Source organism: Nilaparvata lugens, chromosome 7 (genome assembly GCF_014356525.2).
Source record: "Nilaparvata lugens isolate BPH chromosome 7, ASM1435652v1, whole genome shotgun sequence".
Taxonomy (NCBI): Eukaryota; Metazoa; Arthropoda; class Insecta; order Hemiptera; family Delphacidae; genus Nilaparvata; species Nilaparvata lugens.
In genome coordinates, this window is record NC_052510.1 from 46,207,124 (window position 1) to 46,232,039 (window position 24,916).

At 31.6% G+C, this 24,916-nt stretch overlaps 1 protein-coding gene across 7 annotated transcripts in view; it reads right to left on the bottom strand.

Annotated features, from left to right (window-relative positions):
* The window catches only part of LOC111043821, a 519,687-nt gene continuing 494,771 nt past the window's right edge, over nucleotides 1-24,916 (bottom strand). For 6 of the 7 annotated variants that reach the window (XM_039432914.1, XM_039432915.1, XM_039432911.1 and 3 more), the window contains 6 exons: nucleotides 22,897-23,078; nucleotides 17,158-17,312; nucleotides 13,661-13,880; nucleotides 12,388-12,627; nucleotides 11,013-11,176; nucleotides 3,424-4,386 (listed from right to left, as the gene is read on the bottom strand). In XM_039432914.1, the coding sequence (XP_039288848.1) occupies nucleotides 4,140-4,386; nucleotides 11,013-11,176; nucleotides 12,388-12,627; nucleotides 13,661-13,880; nucleotides 17,158-17,312; nucleotides 22,897-23,078 (1,208 nt within the window). In that variant the 3' untranslated portion in view covers nucleotides 3,424-4,139. Of the gene's footprint in view, nucleotides 4,387-11,012; nucleotides 11,177-12,387; nucleotides 12,628-13,660; nucleotides 13,881-17,157; nucleotides 17,313-22,896; nucleotides 23,079-24,916 lie in introns of all 7 variants that reach the window. The other variant, XM_039432910.1, reaches the window with a different exon arrangement.

A 24,916-nucleotide genomic window follows, 5' to 3' on the forward strand; every position in this document is an offset into this window, starting at 1 on the left:
TTATTTACAAAACATTTATTATTTTTCTTTTTTTTTGTTTTACATCAACATTCTACAAAATAAAATCAACCTGGAAAGAAAACATCAAAGTATAATTCAAGGATTACACATAAACATTATTTTTGGGCAACATAATGGAATGAAATATTGTTTGGTTCAAGTCATAGAATGTTCAAACCTTGCTTAGCTATGTTTGAATAAGACTGATGGTACCTATAAAATACACAATAAAATGAAAACACAATTCATGAGCTAGAATGACTCACAAGAACAATAGTAGGTCTACACTTTGGAGTAATTCAAGTCAAACCATTTAGTATGATATTAATATTGGAAGTTATGTATAATATTGGAAGTTTAAAAGACGTGAAAATGAATCATGCCTCTTTTGTATGATTATTCTCATAAAAAACTCAAAAAAATAAATAAAAATCGACCCTGGATAAACAATCAAACAAAAAGACCATCATGATCCTTCACATAGATGGTAAAATTCAATAATTCACATAAATCCATTGTTATGAATTTTTACTTATCTTTTGGCTCATTTTATGAGCCTTCTCAAACTTTTATAGACTTCATGATTACAAAACACTTTGGTCCAAATGGTACACCACACAGTTCCAACTTCATAAAAATAAACCTTGAAAATACGAATTTGAAGTATCTGTAAAACAAATTTGACAATTAAACACAATCGTAAAACAATGATAAATATTAATCTAGAATATAATTTTCATTCTTATCCAACTAAATTGTAAAATGTATCAAAAGGAAGACATCAGTTCAACGTCATTGAAAACTCTTGATTTTAATAATATAATTGATTTGTTTGTAACTAGCACTGGTAACTAACAAATGTTATAAGCCGTTGAAGTTTAGTTGAATTATTTATTTGAAGTATCATCGGAGTAAGAAACACATAATTCCTAGATAATTCCAGTTTAATTTTTCAGACATTACAAGAATAATTTATAGCCGACAAAAAGATTAAATATCGCAAATATAAAATTGGTAAGAAAATCTCAATTAAATTTGTACCATTTTCAGCTTATCATCTAAATAAGATTCTATGAGAATCGAATTAGTAACACAAGACAAACTAAAATTTCACAAAATTCTCATCCGAATATAATTTTAGCATTAAAACCTGTCCCAAATATTATCATTAAATATGACAAAAAATTACTTTTTTGATTATGTCAGTGGATTTCAAAAATCTAGTTTCATTTTTATTTGAAGCTTTTAATTAATAAAAGAGTTAATTCAAATCAGAATAGGGGAATCGAAGATTTTAGAAAACGTTTAAAACTATATTAAGATCATTTCTATTATTAATAAAAATTGGGTATCAAATGAATTATATTTGAAATCAGTCAAACTGGTTACGAAAATGGAATCCATTAATGATTTTGTAGTTAAGAGCTTTAATCATATATATTTTTAATTTTTTATCAATTTTAAGGCAGTGTGAATTTTTACTTTGAAATTATTATAGTACTTTTGTAAAAAACTATCTATAACTCGTATGTTATTTTGCAACGTTAGAATTATACAGTAAGTACATTATCATAATGAATAATTATTATTGAATTTAACAATCTTCAATTACACAAATGTTTAAATAGAGTTATTACTGAACAATCATTGAGAGACTGATGTATTAAGATTTCAAGTATAAAATAGAGAAGTAAAAACTTATAAGTGGAACAGAATTCTTCAGCCCTTAGAACTAGGATTAACATCTACAACTAGAGGCAAAATAAAAGTATAACACATACATTCATGATTCGGAAAATCATTTAACTACATTCACACACGAATACATACATACACATATTCAATCTATTCTATTTTCAAACTACACTTTTGATCTAAATTATTATATGAACAAGTTTAATATAGTATGAAAAATATATAATCAACTTGATAACCAAGCAAATACAAATCGAATGCTATTTTGATTCACTAAATAATTAAGTTTCCTCAATTAATATAATCTATCCTTGAGATGATAATTACCTCATAGATGTTGTTAGGATACTCAAAATGCGATCTGAATTTCTGAAAATATAGATTCAAATTCAAAATGCTACGTTCTCATCTTTAAGCAAACAACATTTTGAATTAGCTGGAAATGAAGATATTGAAAATAGTCAATGAGATCAGAAATTGATAGAAAAAATCCCGCACAAATTACCCGTCAAATAGTGGTGATCCATTTAAACATGTTCAACCAAAACCTCTTAGAAATTACATTGAATAGCATGCACAGAACAATCATAATTATTAGACCTACCGCCGAACAATTACACAATAATTATTATTGACTCCCTCTGCTACATCCATAAATTAGTGATAGTATATCCAAACCATGAAAACCGTAAGACTAACTATTCACATAAGCTCCATTATTTGAAGGTAATAGATAATAGACAAAGAAGGCACTAACTAACGACGATCCCTTTCCATGAAGAATGACACACCCCACTAAAGCCACACAAATACCTCCGCTTTCATGACTTAAATTACTCTAGTCAATCATATTCGTTAAAATCTTTGCACTCAACATTACTAAGTACATTAATAGATGTTAAAATTGAGAAAAGACAAAAGTATTTATGTAATGCTTCTTTCTTCACCGTCCTTTACCATCATTACCCATATTTGTCAATGCCTCGCCAATGCAAAGACTCCATATTTAAAATTTTTGGAAAATTAAAAAAATTATGACTTTCTTTGCATGATATGGAGGACGAGCATTATGCTAAATGTTAATAATTGTTTAATCAAGTCAGATATAATCACCCTGATGGACTCCCCATGATGGAAAATGCAATTCACAATAAATTCTCGTTTTGGAAGAATATATATAGTTCAAAAAAACTCACTTGATGAATATTCCGATGATCATCAAGTGGGAAATTTTCATACAATCGTAGTTTTTATTAAATTATTTTGACGATTGGATCTTTTCTTCTGCTCGAATCACTGTACACACAAATTGTTAAGTATGTTCGATTATTTACTAATAACATATTATGTAAGTCTATTAGTAAAAAATAAAGTAGATAAAACTATAAAGAAGTGAAGCAGTGACAGAGCAGAATCACATAAATAAAAGCGAAATTACGCTGGAAGAATCTTCAACTACAGAAGCAAAGTTGTTCTGTGATAATCTACGATAATTCTAACAAAAATAAACAATTTAAGGTTTGTTTCATAAAACTGACACGAGAATAATAATAATCATCATTCAATATGAATGAATCAATACAAATTGACAAATTTTCCTAAATTCATGGAGAATCATAAAAAATCATAAACCATAGTTTACAATTCAAAAAACAAAAAAACCCGATGATGTCTGAGTCTTGTAGAGCTTCAGAAGAACATCTAAAATACATTAAACGATTAACACAATTTATTGAATACAATCAACGTTTAAATAACACAATCCATGAAATACAATATCATAATAATGTTTCCATGTTCTTTACATCTCACCCGTACCCTTGTTCAAAGGAATGAGAATAGGTCAAACATTATTCATTCAATCTCATTAAGATAATGGTGGTCCATATGCATTACTTTCAATGTGAATAATTGAAGAATATAAATTGATTTGAAAGTTTCATCAATTTTTACTTTGTTGATGGTCTTCACTTGTGATGGTCCAATATGAATTCATTTCAATACGAATAATTGAAGAATAAAATTTGATTTGATAAACCATTCAATTTTTATATTGATGATGGACTAATTCGCATTCATATGTATTTCAATATGAATAACTGAAGAATAGAATAATTTGATTTAGATGTTTAATCGATTGTACCATAGAGGAAAGATAGCATAAGTAATTTTTAATTATTTGTAATTACAAAAAACAACAACAAATATGCTATTAATAAAATGCTCTAAAAAATTATTTGTAATTATGTAGCAAATTACAAGGCGATACACATATGCTATCTTATCTCTATGGTTGTACACGATGTAAATCAATCTTATAGAGAAGACATTATATAATATCATACTGTTGTCTCAAGAGTATGACAATGAATATGCATGATTCGGTTCTCATTTGATAGTCCAGGGGTACGGGTGTACGACACACACTAGAAGTTGGAACTGGTTTAAACCGGTGGTGAACCATTGTAATAGCGCAATTGGGGCGAAAAGGACAGGTTGAGATTGTTGATGTTGTCACAGCAGTTGGGTTCCAGCAGACAGGCGATGCAGAAAATCGCCATGATTGCCATTTGGAAAGGCAGGGCTGCTCGCATCACTCGCCAAAGCCAGGAATTCGGTTTTCCGGGCTCTGGGTCGTCGGGGTCTCCTAGGCCAAGGTTGTCGCTCGAGCAGGCTTTCTTGTCACATTGCCTAGAACAAAACAAAAAAATAGATCTATAACATTATAATGAAGGAAAGAATCGGTTTATACATGTACGGGATAGGAAATTCACGAATAACGCAACATAACGTCTGCACTACTGGACTGATTAACTTGAAATATTGCACATAGATTCTTAATTTACCGAGGATTGGTTATAGGCATACTTTGAATTCTTCGAAATTTCAGTAGGTAGGTCAAGTTTTTAATTAGAACTGCTAGAACTGAATGAGGGAATCAATAAATTTATTACTAGATTGATTAATGGTAGAAATAAAACAATAAACCTGTTTCTGTAAACAGCAAATTCAATGGAAAAAATGAAACCATCATGTACCGAGTAGCTTATGGTAAATTAACACAACTGTAACTGTAAACTGTTAACATAACTGTAACTTAACAAAAAATGAGAATTGTGTTCTAAAGATAGAAGTTGTAATCATATATTTGTAAAGCTTAAGGCTGGGCGCAAACCAGTTAGTCAAGACAATACAAGACATGATCAGACACGTTTAGTCACAATACTTCACATTGTTGCTTATGAAGCAACTCACACTGATTAGTCATTGCAATGAGACATGTCTTCATAAGCATCAATGAGAAGTATTGCGACTAAACGTGTCTGTTCATGTCTTGTCTTCACTAACTGGTGTGCGCCCAGCCTGATAGTACTCCTAGAAAAAATAATGATCACTAATGAGATCCCTCACATCGAATTTAGAAATGGATCGATTAACAAAATATTATTCAAATACCATAATATTATAATTTTGTATAATTCAAGTGGGACCAGATATTAGCAGTAGAATTCTACGGCAATATAGGCTGCATAAAATAGAATGGAAGGCCAGACGCCATGTAAATAAATAGCCAGACTGAAATAAATAGCCAGATTGAAATGAAATAAAATAGAAAATGAAATGAAATAAATAGCCAGACGCGCTGTAAATGGCCGCACGGCGATTCTCGCCTGTCGCTGCGAATTAATGCTGAATTGATGCGGCAATTTACTGTTCATCTGGCCCTAACTTAATCAAAAAGACATTCAGGTATTTCTAATTAAAATGGCTCAATTGGCGAAACATGCTACCATTAATCATGTCAAATTACTATGCGTATTTAGATCGTTGGAAAGCCTATAAGTTGTATTTACCAACAAACTACTGATGATTGATGCCTTTTAATACGACATTTCTCAGACATGAAATTTTTTCGGACATGTTATTCATTATCAAAATATGGGAACAGAATAGTTTTGGGCCATGCCTGTTGTTCTTCCTCGATCATATTTATATGATTCGTAATTGTATTCACAGAAAATAAATAATAATATGAAATAATATAATATAAATATTTAAACTAACAGTATAGGCTAAAGTAAGGTTGGCTTCCACTAGAGGGTAGAACCTATCAGATTGATTTTGTTTTGCTGTTTCAATTATTCTAATTATTCTATTGGAACTTCATTTTTGAGAGAACTCGAAACTGATTGTACCTTGTACTGACAAGGAATAATTGTAAATTCGAAGGACCCACGTTAATTTTGCATAGAGAAATTATAGCATGAGATATTAAGAGTAACCTATTTTTTGGAGTATGCTACCTTTTCTTTATGATTTTACTTAGTAGACTTTTCATGAAAGTCACTCAACATAATTGCTATTTTTGCAACATAATTGCGGCAATTTCAAATAGGTCTGAGATCCTCGAGGGAAGACAATAAGAGGATCCTTCCCTCTTGAAGAATCCACGCATTTATTGCAATATAAGCTCCACGTTGATGAGCATCAAGCAGTTGAAAAGCTTAATCCCCATTAAAAGCTTGCTCAAATTTGCATACTAGCACACGATTATGGCGGGAACCCTTCTAATGAGGAGAAGAAGAGGAGGATAAGACGAGACAATTACAAGGACAAGAAAAGAAGTTGGGATCATCAGAGTAATTGAAGCTCAAATGGGTAATTAAAAGAGTCGTTCCGACTCACCATATTGCATCCATTAAGGGATGTTTGTTCATTGTTCTCAACTAACCAACGCGATAAAGTTGGGCAACGTCTCCAATTTTCCTACATTTACTTATGTTACTACTTTTACAAGTCTGATAATAACTATTTATTCCAAATTCAATGACACGCTTTCGATTTTCCAGTGGGAATGAGAATGAGAACGGGATTATGAATGAGAAACTTCTTACCGTAAAAATATTTCAAGTTTCACTCAATTAATGATGTAGCCTAATCATTCAATTTTTTATTAAATCGAAATCTCGAAAAAAGCGCTGAAATATGATAGGGACTGTTGTTGTACCTCGAAATTATTGGTAACTATTTTAGAAAACTAATATCAAATTGACTAACTCAATAGTATAATAATATATCCCTAATAAGCCCTACCAATCTGATTGTATGGGAAGAGATGTTGTGAGTATTACTTTATAATTGAAAGAATAAGACATAGATGTTGACAATACCACTAACTTAAATAAATATAATGGTATGGAAAACATCAATGTCTTATTCTTTCATCTATTTATTGAATATTCAAGGAAGGTTTCTTCAGATTGAAGCCTTTTTCGAAGTCCCGAACCATTGAAACCCGAATGACAGTCTCAAATATAAAAATATCCTTTACGTTTCTATCTAATACTTTAAATACTTCAATTATTAAATATCCTTATAGTTCTTCGGGATGATACTGATAATTCTAATACTGAGATAAAAATATTCTTTCAATTTCAATACTAATCAATCACTTGAATCACACAGGTATTGTAATTTTCAAAATTTCCTCTTTTCTACTTCAATCGAACCAATGTCCTGGTAGAAAATGAGAATGTTTATTACCGTACATCAGTTAACAGTGGAATAAAACAATGAATGACATGTACATGCCAGATCTCGCATCTACAGAATCGTTTATTTATAGATTGAGCAGCGAATAATTCAAGATTACAGATGGTTCAGTGTTGGGAGGAACTGCGATCAAAGAACGCACGAAAAACGAAAAGAACAGGAAGGAGGGTGCATTCAACGCAACAGCCCCTTGACTTTCCTCAGTAAGGGTGCGAAGTTTTTATTGTCATTCTAGAATATTCGATTATAATGAGAGGGAGGGAGAACGGAAGGAGGAGAGAGGATCTTGAGAAAATAATAATGAAGTAGAAGAAAGCGAATGAAAAAGGTGGAAAATTAGACGATTCATATGCAAGACACAATCGGGGTACAGGCTGTGAAGGGCGTCTCGACGCCCTAGCACCATTATCGGTGTTTAGTAGCGAGCTTACAAGTCCCCAGCGCCGCACAAAAGGGTGTAACAGCATCAGACGTCAGCCACTAAGACGTTTCTGCTAACCCTGTACTTCTCAACGCTAGTTACGGTCTGATAGCTCGACTTTTCTGCGCTACTTTGGCCACTTTTGGGTCGCTCAACCGGAAAATGGACTTGGGGTTCAAAAGCTGAAAGAGGTCTCACTTTTACAGTAGGCCTACATCACAAAAATGTGAGGGAAATCGTTTATTTTCTATGTATTCTTTGAAATAAGATATAGTTTAATGGGGATAGTGTGAACTGGGAATCGTTGCACACTAGAAATAGAAATCGTATATTACGAGTATAATAAAGAGCATGGGCTATGTTCAATGTATAAAGTACTTTGGAATAGGTATAGTGAGGTCCACGTGGAGAAAGATAGGAGAACAACGTTGCCGATCCTCTGTCTTGTCAATGCTTTCTATACACGGTAGCTGATACAGGTTTATTGATGTAATATTAACGATTCATACTCGTTTAGAATAATCAATTATAATTATTATTGAACGAAAATCCTAAATAAATGCTGCAAATCACCCCGAAGACCTCTGCTACTGCAGACATTGACAACAGGGCTAACAACTAGATGGAAATTCGATGAGAACTACTATCCAAAAATTAGTTGCCAGCCCGGGAATCGAACCCGGTACCTCCCAATTGCCAGTCAGGAATGCTTGCCCTTACACGTTCTACTAGTTCGATTCCCGGGCTGGCAACTAATTTTTGGATAGTAGTTCTCATCGAATTTCCATCTAGCTGTTACCCCTGTTGTCAATGTCTGCAGTAGCAGAGGTCTTCGGGATGATTTGCAGCATTTATTTAGGATTTTCGTTCAATAATAATTATATATTAATTAGCATTTGAATAAATGCATTCTCTATTTAATTCCATCTATAATCAATTATATTTATCAAGAAAGAAATTATATTTTTGAATAATTTCATAATTAATTTTTATAATTAAGTTGAAATATTTTGTAAATTAATTATTAATTCTACATTGTTAAAAGACGATCTGGCAACAGAGCAAAGCGAGAAAGAAATAGTGCTATCCACTTTGTTGAATGATAGACAAGGATAGCAACACCATTGCTAATCAAACACTGCCATTATACTCACGTAACATGAACCTTACTGCAGATATAATTTATTATTTTAATGATAATTTCAACAGTAAAATCATAACCTTATTCTGGCATGTTATTAAATAATTTGGGAGTAGAATAGTTTTGTTGTTCAATCCCAATAATATTATTAATATGATCTGTATTATCAAAGTATCTACAAATGAATTAATAAATAAAAAAATTAAGAAAAGTTAACCATGGTAATTATTGGACTTTGTTGCAGTCACCTAAAAAGGACTCGCTGAAAAGGTTATCATCAACTACTACTGTCATGAAATTCCCGTCATAAAAGTATACCCCCGTATGTAGTAGTGCAATAGATTTTTTTTATTTAGGTAGCATCCTTCGTGAAACACACATGCATAACTAAAACATTACATGTCTATGCTACTACCTACTATAAATAATAATACTGTCGGATACTGTTGCTGGTGAGATGTTCTGATATCTATCCTGTAATAATACTGTATTAAATTAGACTATTTAATTAAATTCAAAATGATAATTAAAGTAATCTTAATAAATCAGACAATTCAGACACATGATTAATTTTGTAAGCTACAATTTATTTTTTTTATAATTTAAAAAAGTCTCTTCGCTTAGCACCAATTTCTTCCAAACTGCGACTCTTCAAAATCTGGCGCCTTTCTTCTAAAGTGCTGCCATAGTTCCGTTAATAATCGCCAGAGAGAAGCACTAGTCATATTAAATCACAGATTGCTCTATTTTTGTGAATTGCAATTTTCACGTTGATTATATAACTGAAAAAATTGGTTGGTTTTATAGAACTTTTAATCCTGCACAATAGAGATAAAGTTTTGAGTCAAAGTGATAGTTATTTCGGTTAAAAATAAGCTTGGAATCTGCAGCTCTCGCGTGAGATTGATAGTCAACTTTCAAGAGGACCTTACCTATGGTTTCCAGAAGTTACAGATTATATCTGAATTTGAAAATATTTTATCCAGAGGATTGCCCTTGTGGTGATCCGTATAATTTAGCATAAAGAAACTCCATCCTTATATTGATGTTTGATGAGAATGTGTATTTGTGAGTATTATCTTCAACTTTGATTTATTACTAAGCTAGTTATCAACTAGTTGTTAATGTTAGATATCAACTTCAATTTATCAAGCTATTAATAAATTTAATTAATTATCTTTAATTTACTAATTTAGCATAAATATTCTCATCCATTTGCGATGAAAATATACAATATTGTATCCTGGTCCCTTAATAGCCTAAGTTACATAATCTTTCAACGTTTAGGCGTAGACTTAATCTCAGCCACTTTTGCAAATTTTATCATTATCGACGGGTTTTTCGTTACCTTATCCTATGTGGATATGTTGGGCCTCATCCCCTCATCGTCGTTCTTAAGGCCGGTTTCCGAGCTCGTGATTTAGGTAAGTTGTAGACTAAACAGCTGGAGTCATAAAATTGGCTTTCCAAAACGGGGCGTAGTCACAGTAAATAGTTGCAGCAATATAAATGTTTTTTCATTTCTATAATTGGAAACGTTTTTCCTTGACGAAATTAAACATTCCTAAATAATACGAAATAGCTGAAACTTTACAGTATTTTCTCTTTATTTTATTTTGAGTTCAATTTTCTAGTTTTTTGAAATTCAATTTTAAACGAGACTTTGACTATGACTACGACTACACCCCGTTTCGGAAAGCCAATTTTCTAACTCCAGCTGTTTAAAGTCTAGAACTTAGCAAAATCCCGAGCTCAGAAACCGGCCCTTAATGTCTTATCAACATCTTATTCTCTTTTCAACCACTCCTCAATGGATTATCAACATTGGAAATAACGTTAATTCGGCGAACATAACATGTGTTTCAAAAGTTATTCCAACGTTCTCCTGCGACATGGGAAATGTTCAACAAAAACTAATTAGGTCTGAAATCATTCTAATATTTTGAATAAATTAATCTTTTGGTACGGTACATAAAACTCTCGGAAATCAAATTTTTCAGTTTTCTCAGACCATTTACTAAGCTATTATTTGAAATAGAGATGACCCTATAGTGAAATTTGAGATAGAGAATAGAAAAATATGATAGATTCAATAGAGAATAGAATTGATCAAAGAATTTCGACAGTTTCGATATAATGAATTGGATGGAGAAGCATTTCAATTCTAGTGTAACATTATTTTATAATTTATAGCCTACATACCTGGAGGAAAGAATTCGTGGAGCGACATCAACAGTGTTATTGGCGAAATCTAATGGAAGAGATTTCCTAGCAACCTTAGCCTCAGCACACTCGGCCGTTCTCACAATCAACTGCCTACATGTCTGCTGGAGGTCCTTAAGCTTTGTTTCGATGGTACAAATTTGCTGCAAACAAAAATCGATCCAGAATTGAAATAAAAGTTATTATTTAGCATATGACGGATACACAACACATATAGAGCTCATAGGTCCCACATATATCCTACACTTTAAATTTGAGATTTTTTTATAGTTTTTGGTAGGAGGAGAACATTAAGTTTGTCTGACCGCTATTACTTGCTAGTCCATTAAGCGTTGACCAATGAGCACCATTTGGAAGCAAACTAGCGTTACACATTATTTGCATTATAAAAACTGATTGGTAAAACAATTTTGAGGTAAAACATTACCTTACGACGCAAAAATACAAGGCATAGCAAACCAAAACTTCGAAGTCAGTATAGTTACATTTTTAATTTAAGTAAGCTCTCTTATCACACCTAACGTCATAATTATTCTTGTATGGAAAGTATTGAGTATAATGTGCATAAATGCAAATTTAGGAGGATTATTTCAGTTACTAGAGGCGTATTACAAGTAGGAATTGAATCCAAATATCTATGTATCGGAAATATCGACATTTTGCTTCCGATATATTAGTTAGATATATGATTTTTGGCCTTCTGAAAATATATCTGCTAAATATAGAATATTTTTACCGATCTGACTTTTGAAAACAATTAAATTTATTATGATATGAGGACGCTTTCATGTATTTAACTCTAATAAAGTATATTATTAGGCCTTCTTGAATGTTCAATTATTATTGAAATTACTAGTACCCTCTAAAAAAAGGTACTAGTAGTTCCTGCTATAGTAATTAAGTATTCGACAAACATTTCTGAGACTGTAAAGTACAAAGATAGCCTTGCTTATAAATGGGCATACGTATCATATTCAATACGAATATCAAATTCAAATTCATTCATTTGCCAAAAATATCATATACAAATTAATAAAATAAATATTCTCAATTATATGCAGTATGGCACTACCGGCAAAGAACAACTTGTGCGCCGGCAGTGAGTTCAAAAGTCAAATAAATCGGTAATAACGATATTTCGGTTCTAATATATCGATTTTCACATATTGATTTTCCTGTTATCGATATGTTGCTTGCTATTTTTATCGAATGACCGATATATAGATGCTTTTTGCCATCACTAATTAATTACAAGCCAAAATTTAATTCTACATTGCTTAATCACTACAACTCAACTACTAACCTTCTACAATTACAAGCCAAAATTTTCATTCTATATTCTTCAATTACTGACCTTCTTCAAGTCGTTGATAGCCTTTGAGCCCGGCCAATGCTTGGACAGTTCAGCCTCGAGTTGCCTGGCCAGCCGCCTCAGCATAGCCAGTCGTTTCTCCCTCTCACTCATCTCCTGGTCGGAACCCGAGTCGGAAATGCCACTGTCCGACACGAAGCCACAGCCGGAGCAGGAGCCCCCCTCTATGGTCTGCGACCCGAGCACCACTATCGACGAATCGGTCGAAGCTAACAAACCGTCCTGAAAAATAGCATTCATTAGTATTATGACATGTATATTTAGTTTATTTTAATAACGTTCAACTGATATTGAGGACGAAGCTGTGGTCAAAAAGTAGCAATAGATTTTCTCTAACATTGTCTTGCAAACGGTTTTATGCATATTAACAGCAATAATGAAATAATATCATTACCGGTATTCTCATGTTATTGATCCATTTCTTTCCTCTTCTGAATAATATGATAAACTACTCAATTAACTCAACATACTTTGTTTTAATTTGTGAGTATAAATTACTATATTGAGGTTATCTATTATTTAACCTCAAAAAGAACAACGAATGAAATATAAAGAACAAAAAATCGAAGACACAAAAACATAAACTCAAAAAAGTTTGTTGAAAGCCTTTCGCTGATGACACAACTTGTCTGAACAGACATGTTTGTTCAAACATATTCGAAAGACTTGTTAGTGGTCAGCCTTAGTGAACAAGATTTTAGTTGGTTTATTCATTCATTCATACAATAACAACTTTCATCAAATTCGGGATGAACTAACATACAACTTGATAAGATTCACTCCATCAAACTGTCAGCATTCATTTTAAATAACATATTCAACCAATCCTGCCGGATGATGGAGTGAATCCCACAATAGATAACTAGCCTAATTTTACAACGTTTCAAGGTTTTTCACAAGTAAAACAACTTCTTTGGCCTATGTAGCCGGGAGACATTGCTGTGTCCGGCCTGCAAAATCTGAGCTTCAAATTGAGAGTTCAAAATCCACTCCACTCATAATGTAATACACAATAACACTTTCATTTCAAGGTTGGAATACATTTGTAATCTTGCCTTTGAAATTTCTTCATGAAAAATGCACTTCCAAAGAAAACTTTTTGTTCTTAAACCTTCAGAAGTATTTGATAAACACGTATAAGACATTAAACTTGTCCAAAAATGAGATAAATATTAAATTTTGTTATAAAACTGGGACTTCAACATTTTTTAGAGATAATATGACAGTAACATTATGTAATGTGGTTGTTAATTACCTCACTAGAACCATCCTGTTTCTCGGATAGCACTTTGGCAACATCGCGCACAGACGTGGCAACGTCGGAGGAGACAGTGCCCCCCTTGTTGAGTGCCGTGTCCAGCATTAGCATGGTCTTGTGGTCTCCACGCAGCGCCAACTGCAGCTCAGACAGGTGCACTTCAAACAGCTGCCATGCGTCCGACAGTGACTGCAGTGTGCTCAACTGTTGTTTCACTCTGCCAACACAGAACCAAATGAATTATTTTCATTATAAATGAATTATTACCGTTGCAATTTGTTACTATTTAGAATATACAATCATACAAATATCACAATTCATATCCACATTAATATGATTTGAAAGGAAAATCAGCGCTCAATATTGTCAGCTAATAGAAAACTATTGTTGAATACTTCTACTAAAAAGAGTGAGGCATATGTGAAATCATTTTAATTCAAATTCAATAAAAATCCCAAACTTTCTATTTTGTGTTGTTTGATTGATACATTCTGCAATAAATTTAATTCTACAGAGTAAGGCATGAGTATGTTGGGGAACAGCTTAATATATCTGTTAGAAGGATAATTTGATAATAATTTTCATTTGGGATCCTATTTGAATGAAAAAGAATACTTTTCTGTGGCTTCAAAATTCTGATCCGCCATCTTAGATTTGCAATTTTGAATCCAACATTCATTTTTTTAAATAAGAAGGTGGTTATGTCACACATGTTTTCCATACAAAATTTCAAGAGATGAATGAATGGTGGAAGCCGCACATCGATATCTCGGACCGTTCCAAAGATATTAACATTTAAATATACTAATAAATCATAGAACTGAATAAATGAAAATCAACAACTGAGAACAACCCAAATCAATGAATGTACAACTCAGTACATTGAAAATCTAAAAATAATCTAATCTATAAAATTTTACTTTTTTGAGTGTTAGTAAACACTTATTGTGTTCACTATCCACATCTTCAACACTTTGAACAGTGAAAATTTTGAGACTATACTATAATTCTTTTTAAAATGAGGAAAAAATATAAATTCTATCTGGTACAGACAGTGGCGTTTCCAGGAGTGGGGATAAGGGGATGTATAAGATATACATATCCTCGAAAATAAGATATAGCCGACATTTTTTGTAACGTACAGAATTTACAAAAATTTTTACCCGTATTATAAAAATTTCATAAAAGTACTACAAATATTGAATTACAGAAATATTGAATTCTATGTTGTGAATTTATTCCAACAAAACCCCCTAATTCACTACAAATTAATTTAGATCAAGATTTATGAGTATCTTATAAACATAATCTATAATCTCTGATAACACAATACTTCATAACCAGTTTGTAGGAGTTTAATATATCAAAAATGTATTTCACCACAGTAATTGAATAAGAATTTATAATCTAAATCAATATTCTATTGATTTATTGTAATTTCTAATGACACAATGGTGTATTATCGTCAACAAAGCATCTTTTTGAAAGTCATGCCACATTGTAGCACTGACTGCACATATTGAGAAATCATAACAGATTGCGGTAGAAAAGATAAAACACGACACATCCCTCTCCCCAACCGATGGTGGTGCCACTCTGATTGAAACCAAGTCTCCCTTCGTCATCTGCTAACCGCCGTAAAAACTACATAAAAAGACCAACAGTGTCCAGCCACGGCTATCAACTAGGCGTTAGAAAACAATTCGGATATCATTATTGCAGTTGTGGACCCTCTTTTACGGGGTTCGGAATAATTCATCATGCAGCCCCCTCCATCTCTATTACACTTGCAGAAAGCCACAGAGCACCTGTTCCCATCTCAAATAATTTTTGCTGGACATCTTTGTTGCTTAGTGTGGCAGCATTGATCTAAAGTAATGTCATCGGCACCACTAAAAGTTGGATAATTTTTATAGTTAATAAAAACAATATAAAAATCTTGTAGTATCCTTTATTATTTAAAAAACTTACGAAACAAATCGTTGAACTATTTTAAAGTTTTTAATGTTTTTATTAATTTGTTGAAAAGTAGCCCATGTGAGTTAAGTGTTTTTTTTAGTTATTATTCTATGTTACTTAATAATTTATGATGGAATCAATTTCAAGAAATCTGTCTCATATAGTTGATTTGATATCATCTATTAATTGATAACATACTAAGAAGTGCTTATTTGGAAAAATAAAATAAATAATGACAAAATAGAAATGAATAATTTAATTTTTAAACCTTATATTTAAAGAATTATTTTTATCTCATATAGTTGATTTGTTCATATATATTTATTAATAACATACTGAATAGCGTATATTTAAAACAATATGAATAATCTCTTTATAAAACATCATTTTTCAAGAATTAGTTTTGTCCTTCATGAACTAGTTGATTTGATATTATATATTCATTGCTAGCATACTAAATAGTGTTTGTTTGAAATAATGAAATGAATAATGGTAAAATGATAATGTATAGTAGAATTTTAAAACATAATTTTCACGAATTAAAAATCTAATAGGGGAAGAATTTTTTTCTGATGCACATATCAAATGAGTGTCTTGAGTGCGTAATAAATGAATATGCATTATTTTTTACCTAATAAAAGATGACGATTGGGAATAGGAATCAAACACATAACTGGAGCAACAAAAGAGAAAATAAAAATGAATAATTTAATTTGAGGAATAGTACCTTTAGGAATATTAGTTAAAGAATACTTATTTAGAAATGAAGGAATATTTTATTTGTTATGTTATTGTGAATTTTATGTTTCATTAATGTTTGGGGAATATTGAATAAATTGCGCTCGCTCACAGTTATTATTTGTATGCATAACATGAAGTTGGATGAAATAATATATACAATCATAAAAGATTAATTCACGGCGTTCTTGCAGGCCTTATTTTAAAGAAAAGAGATTGCTGATGGCTCCTGCTATTTATATATTAGATTTAGCAATTTTCGTTCTCAAAAATAGTCGAATGTATGAGGAGAACCAGGTGAGTCATCCCCATAATACAAGATTTATAGGTTTTGTTTACCCACCTCATAGACTTAGTCTGCTGGAGAGTGGCCCGTTTTATATGGGAATGAAAATATTTAATTCAATTCCATCTCACATAAGAGAAATTGAGGACTTGAAGGAGTTCAAAAAGACACTCAGGGAATTCCTTATTGTATTGTGTCCTTACAGGTTAGCAGACTTCCTTGTTAGTTAATGTTAATTAATGTTTGTGTTCTATTGACTGTTGTGTTGAAATATGAAGGATGGTAGATATTATATTAAACTTTGACGTGTCATATATACTGCGGGATCGTTGCTCCCTTAATGCAGTTTAATAATTGTGACGAACAAGAAAAGTAAGTAAGTAAGTACGGTAACTAAAAAAATGAATACAACTTTATTTTGATACTTAGAAAATCAAGTGAAATAATTTATTGCTGTCGAACTAACAAGTATCATTTAAATTTTCTACAATTCAGTATAAATGTTTCTTACCTCTTTGAAGCATCTTCCCACTGACGTAATAGATCAGCCACTTCCTCCTTGAGGATGGCGGAAGAAGCGTTGCCTGTATCCGACAAAAAGTTGTGAACCGATTCCTTCACCTGCATCAGCTGTTCTTTCATGTCTTTCAGAGATGTCAGCTCATTCTGCAGAACACGAAAAAATCATCCATTACAAACAGAATCAAAAATAATTTTCTGTGTTGTTGTGAAGATGTGAAGGTGGTCATTAGATAGAGTTGAATAAGTATTTTTATTATAATGCTAATAGGATACAAATGAATTTTATAAAAACACTTGACTCACATGGGCTACTTTTTAACAAATTAATAAAAACAATATAAAAAATCTTGAAGTACCCTTTATTTTTTAAAAACTTTAAAATAGTTTAAATTTATATTTGTATTTTCTAAATTTCAACTTGAAAATGACTTAAGTTAGGGTCGATACTAGTTGTTGAACTATTTTAAAGTTTTTAAAAAATAAAGGGTACTTTAAGATTTTTATATTGTTTTTATTAATTTGAATGAATTTTATTTTAACACGATCATTGAATGAATAACAGCTCCTAGCCAAATACAGAATTAATAACTATTAAATGAAAACGACTTTATATTGTCAAAACCACTGATTTATAAGAACAATTTGAGAAACTAGTTTTGGTTGTTACACCATTATCAATCTCTAGCGAACCGCCAAATAGTTTTAATAAACCAGTAGTTTTGACAATATCAAGTCGTTTTTATTCAATCCAAAATAATTAATTGAAATAAATCGAAGTTGTCGATCCCACTCCATTTCCCACGTACAATATTCCAATCATTCCAAGAGAAAATACCAATAAAAATTATATTTTGTTCAATAGTCAATCATCATATTTTCATTAAAAAATATTCAAAAAACAAGTTGAATCTACTAAAATAATATATGAAAATGGAGGAGCAAACTTTTTTCCTCTCATTATATTACAGAGCTACAGTGAAGTATACTTACACTCTATACACAGCACATGATATTACATTACATTATCTTACATGTAAATAATTAAAATAAATAAATACATTTCGATGAAATTTATAGAAAAAGATTAATGTAAAAGAATGATAAATGAATCACATAAAAAATAAAAAACCCAGTTTTTAACTCATACTACTAACATTCTACACATTGTATTACAGAACAACACTGTAACATTACACTCATTACACTGATAAACTAACTTCAGGTATAAAGTTGTCTAGCCATACCTACAGTCTCACCATCCCCCTCCAACCAAATTGAATTATTCTAGTCACTTTTTCCAACTTTCATCAACTTGGTGCAACAGTGCAACTCTCTCTTCTTATGTCTAAAACGGTCGACCAATTAGCTTGATGCGTTCAGATTACATGATCCGGTTTGATCAAGCTGTCAAGTGCAACGGTGGGTGCAGTATGCACTCTGCCCTGTTTCTATTGCATTCTTCATTACGTTTTGCTGAGGTTCAGATAATTACGACAATACTATTCATTAATTTTTGCTAAGATTCAGATAATAACATCAATACTTTTTAACTGTTTATTACTGTAGCCTAAACACGCATGCTAGTATAACTGCTTCTGCATTATTATTTTTCATTTTGGCCGAACATAAGGAGTAATACTACTCAGTACAATAAATATTAATGTGTATTTTCTTCTTAAATCGAAGTTTGTTTCTACAACTACTTTCTTTTTCGGAAAAGGTTATTAAGAAATTATAACGTGAATATCGAGGTAACTTACATATTGAGAATTTAGTGAACTTAGCAAACCTCACGAATATATTATTTACTAGCAGGTAACCCGTGCTCTAATTAAAAACTTGACGCACTGAAATCTTGACGAATTGAAAATAGACCTATAAAAATACTCGTTAATTTAAGAATCGACAAACCAAATTCCAAGTTAATCAGTCCAGCAGTTCAGACGTGATGATGCGTCATTAGTGAATTTCTTATCACGTAAGTGTATAAGTCACTTCTGTCTTTTATTATATTATTATAGATTATGGTCTACCAAAAGAAGAGTACAGGAGTGTGACTGATTAAAAAGAAACAAATTATTTCAACTATTACTTTTCCCTCCCACTGAAAACACAACACTCCTACTGAAGACAAATAGCCTACAAAAGTATTAAGTAAATAAAGTATTAAATTTTCTGTAATGTATATTTTTCAGAAAGACTTTTCGTAAAAACTTTCTATTTCTTTCAATATTTGTATTAAATATTGCATTTTCGATTGTTTTACTTGTATTATGTGTTAAGAGAGCAATTATGGGATGTTATCCTTGTGTTTTCATATGTATCTCAAATAAATAAACAAATAAAAGCCATTCCTCCCACTGAATTTCTATCCTCTCCTGTATTTCTCACTATTCCCCAGTCCCCTGTTTATTTAGTTTAAATTCAACAGACCAATCATTGAACCCTATGAGAGATATTTCGCTACTCAATCCAGCAACACCCTACTATAATTCAAAAAGATTTATTATTCTTGGACTACCTTAGATAACATTTATACAAAGTGGAGAGAACAAGTTCAAAAACTATTCAAAACGAATCTTACTAATCTAACTTACTTTCTAAGAAGTGAATTAAAAAGTAATCAATTTGGAATAAATTTCTATGTGAATCATTAATAATAAATGCAATAGTAAACAAATAAGTTTTCATCATGAGCAGTCATCATTGATAGCATCCAAACCGGAATGACACAGTAAGGAGTTCAAAACAACTATTATTTTTCAATAATTTGTATCATTTTATAACAATATTTGTATCATTATCATTTTATAACAATTTGTATCATTATAATTTTATAAAATATGTATCATTATAATTTTATAAAATTTGTATCATTTTATAACAATTTGTATCATTATAATTTTGAAACAATTTCTAATCATTATCATTTTGCAACAATTCGTAATTGTGATACTATTACGGTACTTGAAAACTTGGGATTGAGTGATATTGATGAAGTGATTTGATTACTAGCATGAGTACTGTAAGTGAAAAGAATAGTGGCACAAGGAGTAGTATGAATTCTACCGAAAATAATTATTTGTTAACCTTCAATAACCAATTTCAAAAATGTCATCAACGGATATTCTAGGATTTGTCCATTTTCAAGCATCCATAAGACTACTAGGAGCATCGGGTACAACAGATTTTACTTTTCAAATTAAATACTAAATGAGGAAAATCATTTATGGTATATCAAGTCCTCTAAATGAGTAGTAGGCTAATTTATAACTGTCCATAAGGCAAGCCAAGTGGTGTAGTTGTCCACTTTCTAACGAAATAAGGTGGATGCACTTTCTGATTACAATCCACTCAAGCTCAATGAGTATAATAACAATAACGCGGCTATTAACTGTTCAACTGAGCATGACATGTGAAAAGCAATTGCTGGCCTGAATGCAACGGAAAGCTTTCATGAGAAAATAGATAGCCAGCCAGTCAATGAACAACTTTGATAGACCTAGGGTATCTATCGCAGTTACCATACCAGAAAATACTTTTCTAATAAGGCAATCAATAAATGAAACAGATGTAACAACAGACGACGTCGAAGCAAGATTGATGAAAATATTGGAATTGATATAAATTTGTGGATATTCCAAATTGATCATATAACATAATTCAAACAGTCAACGACTACACACACTACTCCAGTCTTCAATAATGAAAAATGCGGCTCAACTATATCTAGTAGAATCTATATCTTATTATATTAAGCGAGCAATTTCTGTATTTTTATATCTGGTTATTTACGTTCAACGGATCTCGAAAACGGCTCTAACGATTTTTACGAAATTTGGAACATAGTAGTTTTATGATATAAACATTCACTTGCACTAGGTCTCATCCTTGGGAAAACTCGCTGAACGACATTGAAAGGATAATTCATCCTTGGCTGAAACAGCTGAGACTTTCGTCGTCTGTAGATAGTAAAAAGGTGAGTGAGCGAGTGAGTATGTGAAAAATCAAAATATCGCATCCCCGAAATTCATAAGATGACATATAGCCAGCTGTGAAATATAAACACGATTATTTTAGAGAATTGTGTTCTGCTTATCAAAAAATAAAAATAACGAGCGAAGCTCGGTGCCCTGATATTTCTATTGAAGCTGCATATTATGTAAGTTTATAATTATTTTATTCTATATTTGTGTTGTTTTCTTTATACATTATTATTGAATAAGATTATTATATAAATATGATTGAAAATCAAAATAATGTAGAGTTCACTCTAGTTACAGAACAATGAATCCCAGATTTATGAATAAATAGAAACATAGTTGAGGTATTATAATAAAGTTTTCAGAAATTTAAACTGCTTAGAGCACAATTGCTGAACCATTATTGTAAAATAGTTGCTACTCAACCTTAAAAATTCTACAATAATATCGATTCCTCATTAATAAGTAGATGATTCATTACACAAGGACTAATAATGATTTGTGATATGGTAAGTTTTGAGTTTGAGAACTTGAATTGAAAACTGTTGATAACACATTTTTTAACGGTATATTTATTAAATTATAAAGAATGGACTGGCTTATAAACGTGTGGGATAGGAAATTCACGAATGACGTATCATCTCGTCTAAACCTACTGGACTGATTAACTTGAAATTTTGCATAATAGATTCTTAATTCAGCGAGGATGGTTATAGATTGACATATTTTAAATTCTTCAAGATTCTAGTAGGTCAAGTTTTCAGGTTGTCAAGTTTTTAATTAGACCCTTGCTGAGCAACCACGGGTTACCTTGAAGTAATTAATAATGTTTTTTATACAATAATATAAGTTCAGAAGCAAACCATTTACTATTAGCTTGAAGTGCAGGTAGAGTAGTCAACCGTTCACTAACGTACTGATTTGATAATAGTACTCAATGTTTATGACCTTCAAATACAGCAGCATATTTCGATTACGCAAGTTGCAAATGCTATTTGTTTTGAATGGCGACCTAGTTTGATTTCTCAATGGATGCAGCGCAGAGTGAACCCACAAATGGCAAGTGACACGAATTTAGAGAGAGCGAACAGATGGTGAGTGAGATGGCGTCAATTGATTCTGATACTCAATGCACTAGTGCACCACTTGTTGAATTTAGAATAAATCCAATTTATTTAAGGAATAGGCCTGTTGATTCCATCACTAGAATCACACAGAGCTACACATTACAGAAGTAAAGAAAAAGGACTGTAAAGCTGAGTTTACATTAGTTATAAACAAAATGTTAATAACGTATTCCTTATAGATTATATTAGATTGAAAGTAATTTGACAAACACATATGTTCATCATGTGTATGATAAGTTATGTTCAATCTAATAGAATCTATGAGGATTAAGTTATTAACATTTTGTTAATAACTTTGGTGTAAACGCAGCTTTAGTTGCACAGAGAATGATGATGATGATGATTGGTGATCAGATGAATTTGATTGTATGTGTGTTAAATTCAATTAGTTCTCGTTGTTTGCCGTGTTTTTAGGTGTCTTGTGAAAAGGCGAATGAAATTATGAAATTAGTTCAAGTGCAATTAAATGTAAATACATACCATTCCTCTACTCTTTGTAGTAAGTTATCATAACATAGCTAACATACTAATTGCTCAAGCTAATTGTATAATAAATTAGCAGGGTATTAAAAATGTGAAAAATCACTGAGTTTGGTGAAATGCATCAATAAAACTGACCTTGACAAGTTTGATGCGTTGCTGCAATTCATCCTGATCATCAATGTCCTTCTCTAGCTGATTGAGACGATTGTTCATTTCGGACAAACTGTCTTTGTAAGAAGCCATCTCGATTTGAAGGGAGCACATACGCTGCAGGTCTTCCGTCTTGCTCTTTAGTGCTTCCCACCGTTCTATCAACACTGCAATCAAACAAGGAAAACGAATAGATTAGTTCAGTTATTTCAGTAATATGGTAATATGAGCGAATGTTGAGAATGAAATGTGGGGAAAAAGCAATAGCGTAAGAAACTGAAATAAACTAATATATTGATAAACATTTTCATTAGTGACATTTCATTTCGTAAGGTCGATGATGTATGAAGACAAGAAAGTAATACGATTGGTAAAGTTTATTTATAAATTGTTATGATAATTACGAGGTGCAGTTCGACTGATGTAGTCTGATATGAGGATCAAATAATTCAAGACAATACGATTGAATGAATTATGATGAAGATGAAATTAATCAGTTCAACCAGACATTTTCAAGTCCAGCTGAAGGTCCTTTGCGTTTTAATTGAATTAAATGATATGTCTACCTACATTATTGATCTATGTAAATTTGCAGTGAAAATTGTTTGTAACAATTTTTTTAAATGATATTCAAGCTAGGTCAGACGTAGTGTTTTGAATAATGGTTTAAACGAACACGAACAAATTGAGGCTATTACAACCTACTCGATGATGACAACCTACATGTGTCGTTATTATTCATAAATTAAACTACTAAGATATAAGATAATCAAACAAAGGGTTTTCTGAAGTCGACTGTTGTCTCGATAACTACAGAAATGTAGTTACATTTGGTGCCTGGGTGTGAACATTATTGAAAAACAGTTAACCACCTACCTACACCCTCATTATTGAAAAGAGACTTTAAAATATTTTCCAGATTATGGAAGTGGCTTGTTCAAACATCAATATTATTGTAGTATTGATGCGTATTGCATACCACAGTAATTCATTTTGATAAAGTTATTGCAAATGTTATAATCTATACATGGAATAGTTTTTGATTATGTAGGGAAAAATTATCTAATCCTAATCTTTTTTATCAATTCTAGGAATCGAGAAGTTGGTACTTTCATTATTCAAACATGGCAACATGCTAATGCTAAACTTAACAATAGAAATATGAAGGCCAAACGTGCTTCCTTGTGTGGATCAGTATCAAGTAACATGACCCACATTTACCGTCTGTCTTTATTCCTTTGCAGAGACGTCACAGTTTTAAGCTTATTAGGATAGAATTACAATATTACGTGATTATTGGTAAATGATTTGGGAGTTCAGCCTAGAACCACTCAAATCTCGTTTCTCATTCCATTGAATTTTACCCAGCAACACCGATTAGGAATACTGGGTATCTTAGTGTTTGTCGTGAGACACACAAGATTGGAAGGATTATGATAGTTACAGATTTAAATAATAATAGGCCTACAATAGAACATTGACATAATAGGAGTATTCAATGATGAAGGAAAAACTTTTTAAAATTCAACGATATAACATTAATTTTACTCTCACAAATCTTATAAGTTGCATCCCAGGGTCCAATGATGAAAGACTTTTTCTCCTACCGGTTATCGAATAAATATTTCCCTCCTTGGAATCCGTATTTCTAAATATATTTATTTATGCCTACATTCTGCATAACCGGCAGCAACTTTCTACTAATTTGAATTCAACACTCCGTTACAACTTTTCTCATACGCATGTCTAATCCAACTTGATTCCCCAATGTAATGATAACTACTTTATACTTCTCCATATAAACGAACCTGCTATGAAAGTTTTATGTACATTTAGTAAAATATCTCCAACATTTAAACTTGGTCATTAAATGACAACACCTCACCGTAGAGCAAGATGTGTTTAATCTTGTCATTTCTCACTTCCAAGTTGGTAGAAGAGGTTCAAAACTAGTTTTTTTTTACAGGCAATAAACTCTGATTCCGGTTACACCATAATATTCTCA